This window comes from Hylobates moloch, unplaced genomic scaffold (assembly GCF_009828535.3).
Source record: "Hylobates moloch isolate HMO894 unplaced genomic scaffold, HMol_V3 SCAFFOLD_14, whole genome shotgun sequence".
In the NCBI taxonomy this organism is placed as follows: domain Eukaryota; kingdom Metazoa; phylum Chordata; class Mammalia; order Primates; family Hylobatidae; genus Hylobates; species Hylobates moloch.
Window position 1 is genome coordinate 2,462,947 of NW_026652289.1, and position 23,707 is coordinate 2,486,653.

Here is a 23,707-nt window from a genome sequence, read left to right on the forward strand (position 1 = left end):
AGCGCCAGAGAAGAGTGGGATAACATGGCACACAGCACAGGTGCCACCAGCACCAGAGAAGAGTGGGATAACACGGCACACAGCACAGGTGCCGCCAGTGCTGTGCGCTCCTGCTGAGCTAGGCGTCACCTTCGCGTCTGTGTGAGTTAAGGGAAAGACACTTCCTCAGGTGTCTTCAAAAGCTGAACATTACATTCTTCTTCAGGCGTGGACTTGTCTGGTGACTTCGTGCTTTGGAAAGACGGCATTCCTTGCCCTTTTCTCCTGCTGCTCTTGGGCCTATACTGCGACCCTTGGGCTGTTTTAGGGTCCTCAGGATTGATTTCTGGGCTACAAGACTTGGGCACACCCTGATGATGTAGCGACACATTCCATGAGCTGATATCCTGTGGCTCTGGGACCGAAATCACATCTTTCTCAAGTAACTGTCAGTAAGTACCAGCACCAAAGCCTAAAATGAGACAGCTCCTCCCTGGCTGAGCTTATGATGTTTCAGTAGACAGACACCAAGGCACACACGACACAGACCTCCTCTGGCCTCGTCACCGGTCTAATGGACATGACCCAAGTTTAACACCCCTCATGCCTAGGCCGGCCCTAACCTCTTACAGGAAACTCCCTGGACCCTGGAACTGAGAGGGAAAGGTAGAGCTGGCTTGTCTCTGTCCTTGCAAAAAATGCACCCCTTATCTAAGAAAGGGTGATTCACAGACAGACAGAACTGCTAAACACATGCCCAGGGCATCGGGAATCAGAAGGAGCCAGGCTAACAGCAGGCATCGCTACATCGCCTTCCCAGCAGGCAGGCAGGCGGAGGAGGCCCCACAAGCTAAGCTCCTCCACTGTCCCTACTCACTTTGTGGTCTGTGGTAACCATGCAGTGGCCAGTTCTCTGTTTGTCCTTATGCTTCCTATGGGGCTCTGCCGTCCCCAGCATGTCACTCTCCCCTCCGAGTGCTGGGGCTGAAGGTAAAGAGAGAACTTCCAGTTCAAATTCGATCACATGGTACGCAGGCGCAACGGGCAGACTGATGCTCGTGACCTTGTCGGAGGACTGAATCCGGAGCGCGGCCTCAGAAGACTGTTCTACGAAAGACAGAAAAAGTCACTTCAAAGCTGTTCCCTCGGTTTCACTTGTCCTTTTCCTTACAGCAGGTGACAGCCCAGCAGTGAGGCCACTGCTCAACTTCTCCCACTCCTGTGCGCCTGGCAGGCAAACCCAATAACAAAGCGCCTAGGACAGAGCAGCCCCGTGTGAAAGCCGGCAGGCAGGCGCCCAGACCCATCATTGATCTCAATCTGAAGACAGGAAAAGGACATTTCCCACGGGGCCCACCCAAGTCCTATGTAGGTCCCTGCATGACCTTCTCCCGTTCCAGCTCATCCGCAGATCCACCCCCACCCCAGGGGAGCAGGGTCCTCCCTTTCCCCTTCCTCGTGGCTGGGAGGATGGGAGTGCTCAGGGCTCTCAACAGCACCTACAAGGGCTGCTCTGCTTTTGCTTCTCGGGAGCAGGGCCAGCCCGGGGTGGACAGGGTCTGGCAGGCATCACCACGGAACGTGACCCCAGCCGTGACCCCCATCTCCTAATCCTCAGCCAGACAAGCACTGCTCGGCCACTCAGCATGTGAACCACTCTCAGTTTATTACCTCAAATGGGACCCCAGCACAGGCACCAGGCCGCAGTGCTCCTATGGAACACTGACTCCAGACACTGTCGGGGGGCGCTCAGCGGGATGGCAGCAAGGCCAGGCTCACCCTCACACCCACAGGGTGCAGGGCAAGGTGGGCGTCCTCCTTGGGCCTGGGTGGGCGGCACCTCACCTCTTGTGTTGGAGTAGACCATGGCCCTGCTCTCCGCCTGGCACAGAATGAGCATGGCTTCTGCATTGCTGAGCTGTAGGCTGTCTCCATTCTTTATCGTATAATGGCCGGTAGTGACAGTGAACTTGACTTTCTGAGGAATGCCTGCCAGAAGGCTATCTAAAGAAAAAGAGATCACGGCTCAGCAGTGCTGCCAACCAGAAGACAGCAACTCAGGGCCTGCAATGGGGTGAAAGGGGCTCTATATCTTTTACTATGAAAGATTTGCTCCTGTGGGATCTCCATGAATTCCCTCTACTTCCATTCCCTTCTGCCCTAACTTTTCATCTTAATGATGTGGACTACAGGGTTGAAGGAGAACCTTGCTGGGGAAAAGAGAATTCTGTGAGTCAAGGAGTCTTATACCCATCTTGGTTTAGCAAGTCAGGGATTATGATCATGACTACGTCTCTGAGGGTCACAAAATTTGCCTGCCAATAAGTAGTAGAAGAGAATCAGATAATGAGGCTTAAGAAGAGACTGTAAAGAAAACTTGACTGTGCTGGTGCTGTTCAAAGATTCAAAACCTTCTCTGGCTTTTTTCAGCTTCAGGCCACAGGCTTTTTGGTTAAGAACAGTCAGCAGTCAGGTGGCTCTCCCTCACTCCAAGACAGCAATGAGAGGCAGGAGTGAGCTGAGGCCTCTGAGAATCCTGCTGCAGGGAAGACAGAGGCAGGCAAGATACCAGGACCGGGGGCAGAGTGGACAGAGATGGGACACTAGGCAGGAAGCAGGAGCCAGGCCACGAGCCTGGCACTGCAGCCGCCGGGCCATGGGGAGGGCAGGGCCTGCTGGCTGGTGCTTCGGCTCCCCTGCAGGAATTGAGTTCAGCTTCTCTACACAATGTTCCAATGGAAGAATCACTGGAGAGACTGACTGCTGTGTCCCACATCTGACGGCCTTTGCTGGTGGCCACACAAGAGGCACGGATGCAGAAAAATAGAGGGAATGGGGGAATAACAGAAAAATGCTTTGTGATTTTTTTCCACATAGAAGAAACAGGCAAATAAACTGTTCCTAGCCCGAACAAAGGAGACATTCACTCACTCTTGTTCAGCTGCCACATGTTCTTCAATCATTTGTTTACAGCAACTCCTTCCAATTTTAGAACTTATCAGAAAGGACAATAGCTTTGAATTTCTCAAATGCCATGCCAGATGGACAAGTTTAATCAACCTTTCAAAGGAAAACTTTTTTTTTTTTTGAGATGGAGTTTTGTTCTGTCACCCACGCTGGAGAGCAGTGGCGCAATCACAGCTCCCTGAGGCCTCAAACTCCTGGGCTCAGGAGGCTGTAGCTGAGGCTCCAGCCTGTAGCTGGGAGTAGACTAGGCCATGGCGCACCACTACACCCAGCTAATTTACCTCACTTTTTTATTTTGTAGAGATGGGGTTTTGTCATCCTGCCCCGACTGGCTTGCCCATGCTGGTCTCAAAGCCTTGGCCTTCCAAAGTGCTGGGATCTGAGTATAGATCCTAACTAAATCTAGTGTTTAGCATTTGAAATGTACTTCTAAGCAGGAAATTATATACATATTTATGAAACTCTGTGGTAGACATTAGCTGCTTCTTGGCTAATGTGACACTGTAAAATACACATGTAGTTTTCAACCCCATTTCCAGGCATACTAGCTCCCAAATTCCTTAGAATCTCCAAAGTGATGTCTTTTTGTAGGCTAATGAGTTGACTGGAGGCTGGCAGCTCCAAGGTAGCTTTGAGATGAGGATTGGTCACCAGAATGACCAGGGCAGGATTAGAGGGTCGGGCCTTTCAGCAGTGGCACCCAACCTCCAGGGAGGAAAGAGGGGCTGAAGGTCAAGTTGCTCATCAGTGGCCAGTGGTGTAATCGATCACGCCTGTGTAATGTCACGTCCATAAAAACCAAAGGACAGGGTCTGGAGAGCTTTCGGGCAGCTGAACACATGGAGGTGCCTGGAGGGTGGTGCCCAGGGAGGGCGTGGAACCTCTGCACCTCTTTCCCCATACCTCACCCTCCACACTTCTTCATCTATATCCCTTATAATAATCCAGTCAACGTGTTTCCCTGAGTTCTGTGAGCTGTTCTAACAAATTCATCAAACCCAGAAAGGGGGTTGTGAGAGCCCTGATTTCTAGCTAGTCGGTCAGGAGCACAAGCAAAAGAACCCTGGGCTGGTGGCTGGCATGGGAAGGGGGGACTGTCTTGGGGACTGAGCCCTCACCCTGTGGCGTCTGACACCAGCTCCAGTAGACAGGGTCAGAACTGAATTGCAGGACCTTTGCTGCAGGGCTGACTGCTTGCTTGCTGGCAGGGGGAAATCCCTGCACATTTGGGCCCAGAAGTCCTCTGCATTGACCATTAGGTTGAGTGAGCCAGTAGAAAAAAAATACCTTGAGTTTCTTCTTTCCATTCTCAGAGCTAATTCTTCTGTGTTTCTTATTTTCAGATACACCATGTTTATTAAACATGAAAAAGCAATTACAGGAAAGCAAATATTCAGATAAACAAAAGAGGCAGTCAGCTAGTTCCCAGGCAAAATTTCCATTATGTTACCCAAAATATCTCTTAAAGGCAGACACAGCTAAAACTTATGAGAAGCCTGGTAACTCAGCAGATCTCCTCAGAACCGCCCCAGCGGCGCGCCTCCTCAAGGGCTGGGGACCCCACTCACCAGCCAGCGGCTCCACGTGCAGCTGGGGCTCCTGCGAGTACACGTCGTACTGCACAATGGGGTAGATGTGAGGGAGGACGAACCACACGGAGCCCACCGAGGCGCACAGCTGCCTGAGTGTATACGTTCCAGGTTCCTTGGCCTAGAGTCAAAGAATCAGGCATTTGAAACCACGTCACCCAGTTTTGTAGTTAGGAGCTTCCTGCGGTAGCGCTGTGCAGTGGTCTCTCTGAACTACAGAAAGGCCTGTACTTCTCTTTCCCTCTTGTACCCCCTGCTCTTGTGCCTAAACCTCTAAGCTTGGGCTCTTCAAAAGGCCTTCAGAATCTCTCAATTTGTGATTTTCTGAGTAACTGATGCTTAAATTTAACTTTAATAAGGTATTTTCAACTTAATAAACTGTATTTGTGGCATTCTCTTTGAAGGGTGTATTTAGTAGAGACATTCAGCACGAGATTTAAGCCCTGCTCTAGACTAAAAAATGTGACAAATAGCTGTACTTTCCACAGGCCAAATCCTGTTGAGTTAGTGGAACTTACAGGATATCCTGTGTCAGAGAAAACTTTATGTTAGAATGGGTGAGAAACACCAGGTTTGACACCCAGCCAGCCACAAAAGGAAAATAACTTTGAGTGGGAAAGTGTACCAACTTCTTTGAAACCTCATTTTAACAAATGAGGGTGTATATTTTCATATGCAGGGGGAAAAGCTAACTGAATCCAATAATCCAATGAGTTAAAAAGCTAACTTAATCTAAGAACAAATATCTACGTTAAGAACTTCACTCAAAATTTATCAACTGTCAGAAAATTGTATAAATACGAAAGAAAACAGTGTATTTTTGAATAAGGATAGAGACAAAAACAGGGTTAGAACAAAGGACTCCACTCAATTCACACCACACTCCAGACAGTTCTTGTAAGCTCCATGGCCCTTCTTTACAAACTTGAAAGTCAAGTTCCCACCCTGAACGCATACCTGAGTCCTGAACGTTATCTGGTTGGCCCCTGGTTCCAGGGTCACGTGGCTGCACCTCAGCACGTGGGCCCCCTCCTCCAGAGCCACCCCTGAGGGCATCTCTAGAGAGGAGCAGCTCTCCTGCCTTCTCAGGAGCATGTGGACGTTTCTGCAGATAATCCCGGTGGTGTTCAAGGAGTTATCGGATGGGCTTCTCTCAAACATTTCATACAACTCCAGCGCGGGCAAACTGTTTTGGGATACAGGGAAAGGTGTGGTCTCGGGTGGAAAGTTAATGATCCCGTTGGACGTCTTGTGCTTGGTAAGCCACTCCGCGGTCTTCCGGTAGCTGTTTTTCTCAATGCTGAAGTGGACACTGACCACAATCTGCTCCACGTGAACAGGCACAGGCATCTGGCTGTACATGGTTATCTCAACGCACAAAACGCCGCCCACGTGGACCACGGCATTGGAGGGATCAAAATGGAGATCTCGCAGTTGTGCAAAGGAATGCATGGGTAGCACTATCTTATGACCTGTAAATAGACATTATCGTAACTGACTCCCCAAGTCACACTTCCTGACAGTAAGCAGCAGCAGGCCGTGGACACAGCAAGATCACCGAGAGCAGACTGAAGCAAGAAGCAGTGATGTGCACAACAGCTGAGCCCAGCCTCTTGCCATCTTCACACCCCCCAAAAGCTATTGTATCAAAAGCAAAATATTAGCAAATACCTACGTAATGCCTAGAAATCATAAAATGTACAGAAATTAACCTTCTCAAGTATGCTTTGACAAACCTAAGAGAAATACAGGTCAACTACTTCTCAGTTTCAAACTAAAATTTGTAAATAGTCCAATTTCTAGAGCTACTTCCAAGGGATTCCAATATTTTCTCACCTACTTAAAAACATGCTCAGTGAAGATGCCCAAGTGCCCTGCTGTGATGTGGAAACAAACCCCAGGTGTCTGCCAGTCTATGAAGTCAGCCAATTAAGTAGGACCCCTCTGTGCCCCCAGGCCCAGGACGGCAGCAACCAGCCAGGTCTACAGGTGCTGCTGGAGTGAGAGCCTAATGCTCTCTCTGGGCCCTTCTCTCTCTGACCCAACTGGAAGTGCCTTGGTTTTGCCTAGAAGATACACAAGGCTGCAGAACTGACCAGTTAAGTATTTATTAAATATTCATCAACTAAAGGACTTGCCAAGACTGATGCCATAGATCATGAGAAAACAGTAAACAATTGCGGCATATTTTATTCATACAGAGATACCAAGGAATGTTGGCAGGAAAATCACAACTCAAATAGTCTCAAATACAAAGCAGCAGGTGTGGTCATGGCTCTACCAACAATCAGTTTGGGCACATTAAAGACTCTACAAAGCCAAACTCATGTCATGATGCTCCTGAGAAACCCATCCAGAGGGATCTTTTGTTTTCCCCCTTTCTTTGAGACACGGTCTCGCCCTGTCGCCCAGGCTATAGTATAGTGGCACCATCTTGGCTCACTACAGCCCAGTCCTCCTGGGCTCAAGCGATCCTCCCACCTCAGCCTCCCGGGTAGCTGGGACTACAGGTGCCCGCCACCACACCTGGCTAATTTTTTGTAGAGACAGGGTTTTGCCATGTTGCCCAGGCTGGTCTCAAACTCCTGACCTCAAGTGCTCTGCCTGTCTCGGCCTCCCAAAGTGCTGGGATTACAGGTGTGAGCCACCACGCCGGGCCCCAGATGCCTATAAGTGAATACACCCCAGCAGTCAATAACCACATCAACCTGACCCTGAAACTTCTAGGAAAACTGGTTTTCAAGTAGTTAGTCATGGCTATGACTGAACTGTGTTCCCCGACTTGCATGTGGTGAAGCGCTAACCCCCAACCTGATGGTATTTGGAACCAGGCTTTGGGAGGTGCCTGGGGTTAGATGAGATTGTGAGGGTGGGGCACACATGATGAGATTACTGTCCTTTAAGAAGAGTCAGCAGACAGCTTGCTCTCTCTTCTTTCCCACCATGTGAGGACGAGGCGAGGAGGCAGCTGTCTCCAAGCAGGGAAGGGAGCCCTCACCAGAAACTGGCCCTGGGGCACCCTGATAGCAGACTTTCAGCCTCCAGAGCTACGAGAAAATAAATCCCTGTTGTTTATATTAGCCTGAGTAGAGTAACACAGTAACTACCTTAAATAAGTACACTTGATAAACTAAGGTGAGGAGCTCAGCTTCACAATAAATCTGATCTTACCACACAGCATGATCTACAAGTATATTTGCCAAAACAATTAATTTGACTCTAACTTCCATTTAGATGCTCCAATGAGGAAACACTGAGATAAATTCCAGAAGGCAGGCCAGCCTGTAGGACAACTGGCTTGGAGGATTCAGCAATGAAAGGACATGAAGCACTGACACAGGCCACAACAGAGATGAGCCTCGAAAACATTATGGTCAGTCAAGAACCCAGCCACAAAACACCACACACTGGACTATGTGTGAAAGTTGTCAGAATCGAAAGGGAGTCACTTGTGCTAAACAACAACAACAACAACAACAAAACCGTGACTAACAGAGCCAGAGAAGGCCATGAAGGGAGGGCTCTCATGCAAGCATGCCTGATAACAAAAAATGTTACAAAAGACTGCAAACACCACAGCCGTGTGGAAAGGCCACTGCAGCCTTACACAAAACACTCTTCCACCAAGATACCTGCTCAGCAACTGCTGTCCAACCCTGACTGGCGCCACCCTGTTGATCCTTGTAGCAGAGAATCACCACCCCAGACCAGTGATGTAATCCTCATTTTCCCTTTAAAACCCCTTTCCTGAATATGCACATAGTTTACTATGGCCCGTGTATCGCGCTGCAATGCCCTATTTCCAAATAAATATCATTTTGTAGAGAGGCTCCCTATGTGTATTATTTAGGCTGACAGATTCTACAGGTTGAGTATCCCTTATCCAAAATGATTGGGACCAGAAGCGTTCTAGATTTCTGATCATTTTGGATTTGGGAATATTTGCATGACATGCTGCTGAGCATCCCTAATCTAAAAATCCAAAATGTTCCAATAAGCATTTCCTTTGAGAGTCATATTGGTCCTCAAAAAGTTTTGAATTTTAAAACATTTCAGAATTCCAGATTAGGGACACTCAACCTGTATTTGTATGAAACATCCAGAATAGGAATCTAGAGAGACAGAGAGTAGATTCGTGCCTGCAGGAAGGGGGTGGCGGGGTTAAGTATGGCATTTCTTTTTAGGGTGATAAATAAGTTTTAAAATTGACTGTGGTGGCCAGGCACGGTGGCTCACACCTGTAATTCCAGCACTTTGGGAGACCGAGGTGGGTAGATTTCTTGAGCTCAGGAGTTGAAGACCACCCTGGGCAATATGGCAAAACTCTGTCTCTACTAAAAATACAAAAATTAGCCAGGCATGGTGTTGTGCTCCTGTAGTCCAAGCTACACGGGAGGTGGAAGTGGGAGGAGCAATTGAGCCCAAAAGGCAGAGGTTGGCAGTGGGCTACAATCATGCCACTGCACTCCAACCTAGGTGACAGAGAAGAAAAAAAATAGCTGGGTGTGGTGGCCCACACCTGTGGTCCCTGCCACTCGGGAAGCCAAAGTAAGAGGATCTCTTGGCTCCAGAATATCACAATAATGCTGTCATATTTAAAAAAAAAAAAGAAAAAAGAAAAAAAAAAAGCACTGTCTTAAAAAATGAAGAAAAAGGCTGGGCGCGGTGGCTCACACCTGTAATCCCAGCCCTTTGGGAGGCCGAGGTGGGTGGATCATCTGAGGTCAGGAGTTTGAGACCAGCCTGGCCAACAGAGCGAAACACTGTCTCTACTAAAAATACAAAAAATTAGCAGGGCATGGTGGCGGGCGCCCGTAACCCCAGCTACTTGGGAGGCTGAGGCAGGAGAATTGCTTGAACCCGGGAGATGGAGGTTGTGGTGAGCTGAGATTGCACCGTTGCACTCCAGCCTGGAGGACAGAGCAAGACTCTGTCTCAAAAAAAAAAGAAGAAGAAGAAGAAAAAGAGATGGGAAGAACTTTTTTTAAATTAAAAGAGAACTGAGATCTAACAACCAGATCTAATATGTGATATCCTGTTGGACTCTATTAAAAATGATTTAGAAAATATTTTAAGACAATTAGGGAAATGTGAATATGGCCTTCTTAGTAGATGATATTAGAACCTTATTAATTCTTTGAGTGTGGTAAAGAGACTGTCCTTATTTTTACAAGATCCAATGTGGTCTAGAGTTTGACTTTAAGCAAAAATAAAAAAAAGTCAAGTGAAAGACACAGATACATGTTAGCTACACAGCAAAATGTTAGCAATTGTTTACTTTAAGTGGTTGGTGTATCTTCTATTCTTTTTACTTCTGTAATATTTGAAAATATTCCTAGTAAAGTTGTAAGAACTGGTCTTACCTGGGCTGTCTGACAGCTGGCTGGCAAAGTCAAGTATCTCCTGGCAGAAGTGCTTGCGCTCCTCTTCAGTGAGGTGGTGGTCACTGGCTAAAAGGCTGCTGGTCTGCAGGTAGCTGGAGCGGAGAGGTAAGGAGCGTGGAGAGGCTCATACTGAGGAGTGCGGGGCAAAGTGGATGCAAAGTCTCCTACAGCCTTCACAGAGGCTTCAAAAGCCGAAGGGCTTTTTTTTTTTTTTTAAGTTACTAGGACTCAAAATTAGATTATAAAAAATCGACTAGACATTTCATTCATTTTCTATACAATACATATGTATAAGTTAGGACTTTTCTCTCCTGAATAATAGGTGTGAATGAAACATTGATTGTGGGCAACTTGCTGTATAAACAGAAAATAATTTTCCTGCTTCATGAAAACATTAAAGGATACTTTTCAATTTGTCCAAGGTGCTTTTGACATTCGGCCAGCTGCTTCCTTGTGTGTGTGATGGGGAGTGCCCAGCCCTCAGCCAGGTAATTTTTCAATGCTCCTTGAAGATAGATTTCTGCCTTTTGTGGAGCCTTTTTCCTCCTTGAAAAGTCAACAAACAGTAGCTTTCATTACAGCTAGGGATAATCAACACACAGACCCCATCTCTCCCGCTTTGGCCTCCATCCTCCAGAACCCATGCCAGGACAGACTCAACATCTCTAGACAGCCCTTTTCCACCCACCCCGCTCCGTGAGAAAGAGCACCTACTCAGGACGACATAATTAGACTCCCAGGCAAAGATCTGAGAAATCAGCGTGTGGTGATAAGAGCACCACACATTGTTGGTCTGGCTTCATACACACGTCGAGGAACTTTCATAGCTGAATCTCAGGATCATGATCGCAAGCTGACAGGCAAGAGGGCCAAGGCTAAGAGAAGGTGAAGGAAGGGCTTGTCCACAAGTACACTGCTAGTCAGCAATGAAGCCAGGAAGTCCAAGTATGGGTCTACACTACCTACTAAAGGCACAGAAACACAGAAGCAGTCTACAAGGCGCAAGCGGAAGGGCGCACAGAGCCACTTGGAAACTCAGGCAAAGAGCGCTCCACAGGCTCCGGCTTCCAGAGAACGCCGGAGAATTAAAACAGCAACAACACTTGGCCCCCAAAGCAAAGTTTAAAGCACAATTTTTTTTTAAAGATAGGGTCTTGCTCTGTCACTCAGGCTGGAATACAGTGGCGTGATCATAGCTCACTGCAGTCCCAAACTCCTCAGCTCAAGTGATCCTCCCGCCTCAGCCTCCTCCACTGTAGATGGGACTACTGGTGTGTGTGGCCTTGCCTGCCTTTAAAATGCAAATTAATAAGGGCTTGTCAAAGCCTCAGGAGCAACAAGGATCCCCTCCCCTTTCCCAAGAAGCCTCTTTGCTTCATTAAGGAGCACCTTCCTCTTTAGATACACTACATGGAAATTCAAGACAGCTATATTCTAGCTGTGACTCTGCCGTTAATTAGTGGGTAACTGGCTAAGCTGCTCCAACCACATCTGGAAAACCAGAAAGTTCACTTAGCTGATTTAAGAATCCCTTTCCAGCCAATTCACAACAGTTCAAATCAATTCTCATTTCTTGCTTCACCTAATGAAATTACTTGAGTACAGATTTCAAGATCTCATTTCAATCATACTTTTTTTTTTTTTAGAAAATGAAAACAAGCATCTTTTTCCTTATAGCTTGTATCTCCTTTGAGTACTTTGAAATGGTAACCACATGACCCACTGGGGTTTCTTCTCTTTGATAGTCTGATTTTATGAAACACACTAGAAATACGCTAAATTTGGAGTTTTTCTGGAATCAAACTTCAAAGCTGGAGCTGGAATGGAAATCCTGCAGTATTTGTACACACCTTCTTCCAGTCATCCCTAGATCATCCCTCTTTCACAAACCTGACACATGCAGTAGCTTTACATCAATGGCCTTGAGGTTTTTCAGTCCTCTTAATACTTGATAAAACTAGAGAAATGCTATATAACAATATGTAAGAATCTATATGCCAATTTACTCACCATTATACTGTCTTATAATTCTTTAATTAAACTTAGTTACAAAAATGTATATATTTAATTAAATAAAAGAACCTCAAAGACCAATAACAGTTATTAAGAGTAACAAGCAGAAAAGCTCTCCATCTGGTTTTCAGAAGAAACTGAAAAACAAAATTATGAGGACTGGGTAAGAGAATCTACACTTTTCAATCTACAAATTTATGTACACTTTATACCAACTCCATATATAACAAATCTTCTCATGTTATTTGTATGTTTACAATTCAAAGAAAAGTACAAAATCAATTACATGTAAAACTCTGCCAGATCTTTTCCCACAAACTTAGCAGATCGAATCCTCCCAATGCTTGTATACATTTCAATGGTGGCATGGGACAAATCCTGTGGGGAAGTAAAAACACAATTATGTACTTGAACTTTTAATGATGGACAAATACTACATTTATTCACCTAAAGCTCACACAAAAGACACTGTTGGGTTTTTGTTTTGAGACAGAGTCTTGCTCCATCACCAGGCTGGAGCACAGCGGCGAGATCTCAGCTCACTGCAACCTCCACCTCATAGGTTTAAGTGATTCTTGTGCCTCAGCCTCCCAAGTAGCTGGGACTACAGGCGCCACCATGTCCAGCTAATCTTCTGTATCTTTAGCAGAAATGGGATTTCACCATGTTGGCTAGGCTGGTCTCAAACTCCTGAACTCAAGTGATCCACCTGCCTCAGCCTCCCAAAGTGTTGAATTACAGGCATGAGCCACCATGCCCAGCCTGCAGAAGACACTGTTAATAATGTAACATTATTTTTTCCTTTGCATCTATTTTTGTGAATTTTTCCTGTAATATATAATCAAAATTGGTAACCTGTGTATAAATTATGAAGCATAATAATAAAAGAAACCCACAAACTCATCCAAAACATCTAACTTTTCCAAGGACTTTCTGCACGTGGTGACATGCTGGGTATTTTCATACCTGTGTGTACAAGAGGTACAGCCAATACGGGCAGACCAAACACTCAAGTTGCCCATGACCCGGGGATGACGCTGACCCACCGCACTTCTGCCTACACCGTTTTTTAAGTTTTGCTAATTTAAATCTTTCAAAATCAAAAACAATAGCTCTGCCCAAGTCCAAATTACTCCTTTTTACAAAGAAAAGTATTCACTATCCTCTCTTATAATTTCTGTGTGAGCAGACCCAATTTGAACAAAACTGTAAATATTCAAAGATGATTCCATGCCTAATATGGTACCATGGGTACTAATACACATTTGATGAACAACTATTCCATGTTTTGTCCACAACTCCCCAGGTACCAAAGAAACTAAAAAAAAAACAAGAAGGGGCCTCCAATACTAGCTCCTTCCCAACTCAACAGGCCATGTAGCAAAGCCTTCTAGAGACAGGTATTCATGGAACAGACATTGAACACTTGTTAATACTTACTAAGTAGTGTTTTTCAAAAGCTTCCACTGATGATAATGCTTCTTTCAGTTTCTTATAAGGACTCTGAGCTGTGTTGGCTTAAACAGAAAGAAATGAGAGTCCCTCTTCATCTTCATCATGTCCAGTCACATGACTTCACATTCACCTTCACATACTGCAGGTAGATGACCTCATCTGACTCTTGTGAAATTACAAACTGGCCAATGCCAACGGAAACTACATGATCATGTACATTCTCTTTCAATTCACATATTCATAAAATAGTCAAAACGCTTTGTGTCATGCTTTTCTCTGATCTTTAGAACTAGACTTTTTTAGAAACATATATTATAAATACTCCAGTGAATTAAATTACTTCCAAAGTGATCTGAAATGCTCTCAAGTTGAAACAGTGAAATATAAATACTATGTATTTTTTCTCTTAAACATTTATTCAATTTACTAAGAATGCTTTCAGCTCATCAGATATTCTTTAGCAACAGTCTTGCTAAATAATACTCATCATATATTCCTACGTAAAACAATGAGTAATCCTCCTTTCAAAGAGCCTTATTATCCAGGAGAATTTTTTTTTTTTTAAACGGAGTTTTGCTCTTGTTGCCCAGGCTGGAGTGCAATGGAGCAATCTTTGCTCACCACAACCTCCACCTCCCAGGTTCAAGCGATTCTCCTGCCTCAGCCTCCCGAGTAGCTGGGATTACAGGCATGCGCCACCATGCCTGGCTAATTTTGTATTTTTAGTAGAGACAGGGTTTCTCCATGTTGGTCAGGCTGGTCTCGAATTCCCAACCTCAGATGATCCACCCACCTCGGCCTCCCAAAGTGCTGGGATTACAGGTGGGAGCCACTGTGCCCGGCCAATTTATTTTAAAAAATTTGCTGGGAGGCCAGGGCAGGAGGATCACTTTAGGCCAGGAGTTGAGACCAGCCTGGGCAATACAGCGAGACTCCATCTCTACAAAAAATTAAAAAATCAGCCAAGTGTGGTAGCACACACCTGTAGTCCCAGCTACTTGGGAGGCTGAGGCAAGAGGACCCCTTGAGCCCAGGAGGTCGAGGCTGCAGTGAGCCAAGATTGTGCAACTACACTCTAGTCTGGGCAACACAGTGAGATCCTGTCTCTTAAAAAAAAAACATCAGGTCGTATTGTTAGAAAGACAGATCATCTGTAATTGAGAGAGAGGGTGGCGCATGTGAACATGAGCTTAAAGCCCCTCAAGCCCAGGAGAAACTCAGCTACATTTCTGAAACTCCTTCCAATTTCTCCAACTATTTCTAATACTGCATTATGCTGTTAAAAGGTAAACTATCACGTGCTTTCATCCAGTCAGCTAATAATGGGTATAATTTTCCAAATGGTGAGTAATATGATTACTCTTAGAACTTGGGTTACATGTGCCAACTTGCAAAGGACATTTTCATTATTGTCCACCTCACCACTCACATAGGTACATACAAAAAAGTACCTGTTTCTGGTCGTTCAGCTCCCAAACCTGCCAAAAGGTCAACTGTCCTGTTGAGATCTTCTGAGTTAGGTCCTTTCTCTGACACAAGTCCACATAGATAGCCCAAGGACTTTAACTGTTAAGATAAATCCACAATTTCAATTAATTTGCCATAAGAGTCATCAGGGAATTCAAGAATTTAAATATGGCCGGGCACGGTGGCTCACACCCATAATCCCAGCACTTTGGGAGGCCGAGGCGGGCGGATCACGAGGTCAGGAGATCGAGACCATCCTGGCTAACACGGTGAAACCCCGTCTCTACTAAAAAAATACAAAAAATTAGCCGGGCACGGTGGCAGGCGCCTGTAGTCCCAGCTACTCGGGAGGCTGAGGCAGGAAAATGGCGTGAACCCGGGAGGCGGAGCTTACAGTGAGCCAAGATAGCGCCACTGCACTCCGGCCTGGGCAAAAGAGAGAGATTCTGTCTCAAAAATAATAATAATAATAATTTAAATATAAAAATTCAAATCCAGCTAAATTCTAGAAGAAATTTAGCTTTCCTACTCAATGACTCAAATCTGGATGCAAAAATACATCCTACACAACAGCTCCCAGTGAGGCCTGGAGGGTGGGAATCCTCCGCTTCTGTCCTTCACCTCCCTGAGTTCCCCAGGCTCCGCCTGCACCTGCATAAGCCCAGCCCTGGCAGCCTACCTGCTGCACACACCAGCACAGCTCTGCCTGTTGAGGTGACCTTTCAGCACCACCCTCGTGTCCCCCGACTCAGGGTACAGAGTCAATTTCACAGGAGCACAGCAAGTGCTTGCTGTCTGCTGACTACATCGACATGCGGTGGGGAACTATGACTTCTTTGGCTGCACCCAGACACCTTCTATGGCCACTAAAGTGGATGCATCGTGATCTAAATGAGCAACACCTTTCCTCCAAACGGCAGACTTCCTCCGCCACCCAGGCATGGCCGCAGAGACAATGCGAGCATTCCACACTTGGGCAGGTAGGCACCTTTTCTGTGGCATAGCTCCACAGCCCCACAGTGTGGGCAATGTTCGAGTCGATCTGTGCCCGGTCACAGCAGCCTTCTATCCTCTGCAACACCTCCAGACAGCTCAGAAACACCCAGCAGTCCAGAGCACCAGGTGGGACGGAGACCTGTGGGGGTGCAAATGCGAAGGTGTGAGGGGAGCTCTGGGAGAGCTCTAGCTTGAACAAACCCACACGCTCTAGCCTGAACGTGCAAAACCCTCCATCCTTCAAGCAGCCACCTCATCTAACAGTTCTGTGACATGCAGAGCTACAGGAGAGAGAAAGGGGCAGAGAACACTAATCACCTACATTCACATGGGAAGAGAAAAGCAGTGTGACCTATATTCAAAAGTGTTATCAGGTTTTATGTATAACTTTCAATTATTGTATTTTTGAAAACCTAATTCAGAAAAAGCCTCTGCAGGTCTAGATCTGAAAAATAGATATAGAAAAAGAATTTTTTTTAAAAAAAGGAAAAACCTAGAAAAAGACCAAATATGATCATTTACTCCAAGAGTGAGGATTGGCCACAGATCAGTGTCAAGAGGGGAGGGAAAACTAAGACCTCAAATGACTGCTTGGTCACATTTAAGAAAGATCACGTTCAACAGCAGAAACTGAATACTGAGTAGAAATATCACACAAGGAATTACAGTTCACTCTTCAGGCATGATAAAGACAGTATATTTATGTTTGGAAAAAGAGCTCCCTATTGCTCCCTATACACTGCAGTATTTACAGGTGAAACCCAACGTCTGTATTTAAAAACCGTCCCAGGGCAAGTGAACGAGGATGCAGATGAAGTAGAGGCTGGCCAGGCGCTGCGCCTACTCTGTTCATGGGTCCTACACGGGCATTATGTTATCCTCTCCGCTTCTGTATGTACTTGAGCCTTTCCACTTAAAAAACGAAAAAAGAAACACTATCAGAAAAGCAAAAGCGCCTGCTGTATAAGATGCAGTTTTTCCCCACATTTTAGCACTTCCGAAATAGGAATGTTTCTCTTCATCAAGTGGCATCTTACACTTTTAAGTGGCAATGCTGACTTTTTCTCTGGTGGCACTAACTTCATGATGTGTTTTAGTTTTGGTGAAATGTGTTCACCTGTGCTCTTCAAATCCCCAGTCAACAGGTGATGAGCTGCCAATGCCGGGGAAACTGACTCCCATAAGAACTCTTGCAAGGCACCCTGAGCACAAATAAAGGACCTGGAACCAACAAGGAAGAACCAAAGAGTGCCATCAAATGTTCCCATAAAAGCTAAAAAGCCCAACTTTTGAAAAATAAGATACGCTACTTAAATCTTTTGGGAAAAAAAATCAGTGTAGGACAAAAACTGCATAATCGGAAGCCACTTTCATAAAGCTGCACAACTCTCGCACCCAAACATACCACACTGAGGGAAGGCACAGAAAAGCAGGGCAGCAGGACGCAGCTCTGAGATCCTGGACACAGCGTGTCCCTCCAATTGATGAGCGTCCTCATCAGTCAAACCACAGCAGGCCTGGAGCGGGCTGACCTCACCTTGCAGCCCCACCTGGTGCCAGGTGCCAGGAGATCTGGGATACTTTTCATCTCCCAAGACGCTACCACCATCAGTACCCACTGCGCAAAAGCTTCTGTAAACAGGCAAAGTGCCAGGATTACAGGTGTGAGCCACTGTGCCCGGCCTGAATGAATCTTTGTAATGGAGTTCACACACGGCCTCCTCTAGAAAGCTTCTCTAGCACCTATCAGGCACCTGCAAATGTTTACCAAGCTGACCTGAGGCATCCGGCAAAGCTGCCTTTCCCTCCCTTACGGTCCCCTGTGCGCAGACAACACTTCGTCACTACTTGGACACTATGCTGATGACCCGTGGCAGCCTCATGCCGGTAGGTGTGGCCCTTTCCTCTTCATTTATGTGCACCCCCTATCCCTGTCTCCCACAGTGCCTGGCAGGCAAGGAAACGTTTCTTGAATGATTCTTGACAGTCCTCTCTTTCCTTTTGTCCAGTGAGCCATCAGTAGTTCTTCAGCAACAGCTCTCACAACCACCCCTTCTCCTCCAGCTCAGGTCCTCATGGCTCACGGGCACACAAGATCCTCACCTTCCCATGAGAGCACCCACCCAGCAGGGTGTCAGGTACACTGTAAACCCTCAGTAAACACGACCTACATTCCCACACTACATCTCTGCCTTTGTCCTCTGCCAGGCCTGCACCTCAGAATACCGACCCCAGCTGGCCAGCTTTGACTGTAAACCTTCTTCTTCCTCTGGTTCAACCTGCAGGTTGGCCACACACAGCCTCTGTTCACAAACTGGCCAGCTAACTCCGACGGCGTCCCATGCACGGTTCCTCCGTGCCACAGGCTAGGCTGGGTGACTCTCCTGGGGTCTAGAGGAGTCCTGACCCTGCTAGGCCCACACGGTCTGTTACGTAACCAGCATCTAAGCTGATAAAAGGTCAAAGGCTGAATGAAACACATTCCAAACCCCCACAAAAATCACTTGGGCAATCATTGTAACAAATACATTATGGCCTTCAAGAAAGTATCTTCCCCGTTCTTCTAATTTGGCAACAAAATATATATGTATCATACTTTTTTCTTACCAAAGGTGCAGGAAAACAGGCATCACTAGCATGACTGAAAATGGGAAGACCTTTCTGGAGGACAAATTGACAACACATAGCTTTAAAAACATGTCTGTCTTCAACCTTCCAATTCTACTTGTATGAATTTACACACAAAGATGTACGTATAAGGATGCAAACTGCTGCAATTGCAAAGAATTTTGAAGAATTCAAATGTCCAAATAGGAGCAAGGAAATAACTGCAGTTCATCTATACATAAGAAGGCCATGGACAAAAAAAGGGAACCTCTTCCTGCTAGCAAAAACAATGACATTTTCTTCGTATATTTGTCTGTATTTTCCAAATTTACACAGAGAAAACAATCAACTTTTGTAAATGGAGGGAAAATTAGAAATTGTTACAGAAAAAAAAAGGAAATACTCTGTGAAGGAGGATCCTGAACTCATGCAGAACTGGCCTCACTTCACGGGTGTTACCGCTCACCCCAGCAGCCAGCTGTGCAAGGTAGGCACAATCTCCATTCTTAACACATTTTTCATCAAGGGAGTGGGCAAGGCTAGTAAGCGGCACCCACAGGGCAGAGGCCTCTATCCGGCCATCTTGCTCCCCTCCTCAGCCCCCGTCGCCCCTGGAGTGTAGATCAAGCCCTACTACAGAGCAGGGCTAGTTTCCATCACAGCTGGCCACTTCGTTGCCTCCTGTTCTCTTTAAATAAATGAGGTACTTCAAATCAACTGGTAAAGCAACCAGGATGTTAGCAGGACATGTTTTATAAGCCACCCACTCGAAAGTGAGACAGTGGGATCTGCAACTCACAGTGGTGCACCTACCCCTTGGCCTCTGCTCAACTGTAGCCCTAAAACCTGACTCTTACCAAAAAAATCCTAACGACTAGACTGGAGTAAAAATTACTGCACAAGAGAGAAAAACACAGCCAGGGGCAGCTCAGACCTGTAATCCCAGCACTTTGGGAGGGGAGCAGGGAAGATCACTTGAGCCCAGAAGTTCCAGACCAGCCTGGGCAACAAAGTGAGACACTCATCTCTACCAAAAAATTTAAAAATTTAGAAAAAGGGAGAGAAAGTGAAACACTTCTGATGTGAAGTTACTGGCGAAGCCCTCTAAGTAAACAATGAATCTCAGTGTTGATCAAACACGGGAGCAAAGTATGCAAAGAGGATTGTGTGGGCTTCAACACAAGCGACAAGGGAGGCTGTCCTCTCCAGCCTGGGAAGCCGACAGGCACAGCGCATGTAAGGCGGCGCAGCCAGCTGTGTGCATCAGAAGGAGATGAGGGAACAGGAAGTGGGTTCTTAGAAGGAAAGAGACTGAGAGACTGTGAGAAAGTCATCAGTGGGTGGCATGTCCTTGCCTCAAATCCAGCATTCACCTTTGGCCACCTCCTCTCACTGGAGATGCAGAACTCAACAGTGCAAAGAGGTACAACAGCTATGACTAAAAGCAATGGGGCAGCTTCCATTCAAGGAAAGGCCAAGGGGACAACAACTTCATTCAGCAAAGCAAAGGGCTCGGAAAATACACCACGGATAAGAGGCTCCTCACATGACACAAAGCCTTGAAAATACCTCAGTGACTTCCCGGCCCTGCGGACGAGCACCTAGAGGAGCCAACAGACCCTGTGTGGCTCCTGTGAACCCCGACGCTCCAAGGAACTCCAGAGCCCACACCCTCTATTACTTACACATTTCTCCTTCCAGCCGCAAGGTAATAACAGAACTAACAGCCCTCTCCAATCAGCCCTCCTGGGGACGTCTCACTCAGAAGACGTCATGTCTGAATCATTTGGACTTGAATACTTCCATTTTTTTCCCCCATCGGCTAGTAAGACAAAAATCTCAACATTAGGTGAAATCTCTAGGCACACGTGAACAGAGAGCCCGGCTCTAGGACTGAATGGTTCCCTCACAGCCCCATCCCCAACCTGCAGTCAGGGCTGAGCAACCCAGGCAGAGTCTCTATACATCCAGGTGATTACAGGCAGCCCAGACGGTCATTTCGAGGTGGAAAATGTTGCTTTTCCTCATTTGCTTCATTAGGTGAAGAAAAATCAATTGATAAAAATTCTTAAGTTTCTGAGTTTGTGACTTGGGCTAGGTACTAATGGGCTTAGCTCTGAAATAAGAACTTCTCCTTTTGAAATTAACTAAAATATATTTCTCTTCATTAATTAAAGTTTAAATCTCTTAAAGTTATTTCAAACCAAGCACACAGAAATAAGTTCCTATATGACGAAACACCGTCCCCATCGCTGGCTTATGCTCTTCAGAAACTAACCACTTGCAGACTCCGTTTTCTTGTTTACAAAACAGCATCAGAGGCCACTCACTCAGGAGATCTGAACCAGGGGAGGGTGGCAGGAGTACACAAATCCTCAAGTCGTAAGCATCATTTTGTGTGTGTGTGAATTGCTCTGGGTAAAGAGGACCCTGAAACAAGAATCACCAGACTAGATACGGTCTCTACAGTCCTTTCATCTCACTAGAATGTCCATGGTTCTATGGACAGTAAGAGTTCAGTGCTTGGGTGAATTTATCTCTAAAGGCAAATGTTTTACTAACTACGTTCATACACCCAGTAAGTGTGTGTGTGCGCGCGCACACACACACACACACACATTTATGTCATATCTTCCATGAAGCTCCGTACTACTAATCAATGGGGCACAGCCTGTTGTGTGTCACTCACATTGCTACCTGCATGGCCATATGCAAAACTATTTCTCTGAAAAGACAAATAAAATAAATGTCTACATGACATAAATGTCTGAAATAAAATAAATGTCTACATGCAAAATCTAGCTCTGCGTGTCCCTCAGGTGAGTGACTCTTCCCGTGGAGACAGCTCATGCAGCAGTGTAGGCCGCAGTCAGCCAGTGAGCTTCACTGAGAAGCTCATCTAAGAGGCTTGCTCTGGACTGGCACAAACTTCAGCATGTTGAGAACAGAGTTCTATTTTTGAGCAATTAATCAACGTAAAAAGACCCTAAGCAAATAATATACTGAAAATTAAAGACATTCAGAAAAGAAAACCCTTTCTTAAGCACAAACAGTTCAATGCCTGGGATCTCAAGGTTGAGAGATTTCTGCTGGAACAATCAAGAAACGGGTAAATTGGGAAAACAGCCGACTCACTTCTAAGAGCTTCAGTTCCTGCACACAGTTGTGCAGCAGCTCTAGGGCGCGCTGGGCCACCTCCCACGGCCTCTGCAGGAAGAGCAGCAAGGTGCACTGGCGAGAGAACAGGTAACTGCGCAGATCTAACAGGGTGGCTTCTCGCCTCTGGATCGATTCCCGCTTCTCCATATCTATGGGCTTTCGGAGGATCAATCCGTTCCAGCTCTTCACTGGCTGGCAGAAAAAAGTCAGCCAGTTGGCACCATCTAAACAAACACACATCATGAAAGGTGCTGACTGTGGGTACTTCACCTTCCGGAGCTTCCTGCTCAGGCTGAGGATGGTGGGCAAACAGGCAGCTTCATAACCAGTTCTTCTATGAACACTGCCCACCCCCTGTGGTCTAGTGATGAGCACCCATTCGGCTCCCAGCACTGACAGCCAAGCTGTGGGTAACGTGACTCAGGCAACAAGGAATGCCACCCTACCATGCCCAGAAAGTCATGGGCGGGAGCTGAACAGTTTGGGAAGTCACCCAGAGACAGACAGGCTACATGGTTAGGGGAGCTCAGGCTCTGTCTAGGGCCGAGGGTGGGCTCTAGTCTTAGGCTGCAGCGGGGCTGGGCTTCCTTATCTTTACCTGTGGGCTGGAGTGCAGCCTGCTCTGACCATCCTGGTGTTTTTGGTCTTCCTTAGATTACATATTCCTTCCTTATTTCCCTAACTCAACCACGTCACGTCCCTGAGTCAAGCTCCTAGAGGAAGGGACAGGGAGGACTTGGTAGCAGCACATAGAAGGAAAAAGAATTACTGCTTGTCGAAAATTTCAGCAAGCCTCCCAGAGGTTTACTTACATCCCTAAGACTCAAATATGATCTTAAAATAAACATAACAATGTATAATAACAAGTCCAGCAATCATTATTGAAAAAAATCTTTGAATCTATTTTTCTCACTTCAACAGAGAAATGTCATAACCAGTTCATTCCTACATGGCATCCTGGCACGGTTAAACGCTCCCTTCACTGACGTGAGCTTCTCCTGAGAGCCGGGGAGCACATCGTGGTGTGGTGTGGACCTGCCAGCCCGGCTCCTGCACCAGCATCCTCAGGCCTATTGGAGCACCCAGCAGCGTGATGCGGACCCGCCAGCCCAGCCCTGTACCAGCAGTTCCCTTGGCTAGGCTCCCCTCCCACAGGCTTCTCACAGGGCACTCCCACGTTTCAGTCAGGCCTCTGTGCCAGTGCCGCCCCCACAGGGAGGCCACTCCAGTGCCCTATCTAAGCTCCATCGGCACATACCGCCCCATCTCTCACCGGAGCCCCTTTCTACAGCCCAAACTTACTACTATGGACAGCAAGTGATAGATTTACTTTTCTGTGCCTGTTTCCCCTTCATGTAAGCACCATAAAAAAAGGGATTCTGCTTTATTCCTCCCTGTATTTAGAACAGTGCCTGGCACATGGTGGTCCCTCAGTAAGTATTTGTTGAATGAAAGAACAAAAACAAACCATCTTATTCAGTGGCAAAATTTGGTCCAGGCTTACTTTTGGATTTTAAATTGCCCCAAATTTTAAAACTGAGAGAAAAAAACAAATAAATTAGGTGAAATATAAGAAATATGTAAGATATTTCAGCCTTGAAGGCCCCTGCTCACATGCACTGACATCCATTCAGGTGCCTGGTCCCTGAAGCCGCCCAGCACCTATTCTGCTGCCAGGGACCATATGATCTTTACCTTATAAATGACACTTATTTACTCAATGTTGTGTATATGGCATCACAGGCACATGGGCCTGTGATTACCAGCCTGCTGGAGGCTAACAAATGCCCTCAGTTAGAATGTACAGCTTAAACACAGCTTTTACAAGCTCATATGATATGACCTCAAGGTTGTTAACCTGCTCATCTCATGGTAATTACAAACTGTGATTGGCAGTTTTAGATTTCTCGATTAAAAACCTAAATAAACAGATTAAGTTCTAGGTATTCTTTCAAAGGAGTTCTCCATGAAAAGACTGAGAACTATTCTATTTGGTGCTCAGTGAAAATATTTTAATATTTTCAACTAATGTATGTACCAGTTATTGCCGTTTCTTTATTAAATTCAAACATTTTTTGCTAAATAAATCTA

The 23,707-nt window shown here is 46.2% G+C and overlaps 1 protein-coding gene across 4 annotated transcripts in view; it reads right to left on the reverse strand.

The window, feature by feature from the left end:
* The window catches only part of TRAPPC10 (trafficking protein particle complex subunit 10), a 91,029-nt gene that overhangs the window by 16,793 nt on the left and 50,529 nt on the right, over window positions 1-23,707 (reverse strand). For 3 of the 4 annotated variants that reach the window (XM_032175200.2, XM_032175201.2, XM_058427994.1), the window contains 11 exons: window positions 21,593-21,840; window positions 15,843-15,989; window positions 14,839-14,953; window positions 13,373-13,449; window positions 12,219-12,310; window positions 10,325-10,465; window positions 9,899-10,011; window positions 5,493-6,007; window positions 4,515-4,656; window positions 1,825-1,983; window positions 857-1,086 (listed from right to left, as the gene is read on the reverse strand). In XM_032175200.2, coding sequence (XP_032031091.1) covers window positions 857-1,086; window positions 1,825-1,983; window positions 4,515-4,656; window positions 5,493-6,007; window positions 9,899-10,011; window positions 10,325-10,465; window positions 12,219-12,310; window positions 13,373-13,449; window positions 14,839-14,953; window positions 15,843-15,989; window positions 21,593-21,840 — 1,979 coding nt within the window. Of the gene's footprint in view, window positions 1-856; window positions 1,087-1,824; window positions 1,984-4,514; window positions 4,657-5,492; window positions 6,008-9,898; window positions 10,012-10,324; window positions 10,466-12,218; window positions 12,311-13,372; window positions 13,450-14,838; window positions 14,954-15,842; window positions 15,990-21,592; window positions 21,841-22,214; window positions 23,082-23,707 lie in introns of those variants that run through there. The other variant, XM_032175202.2, reaches the window with a different exon arrangement.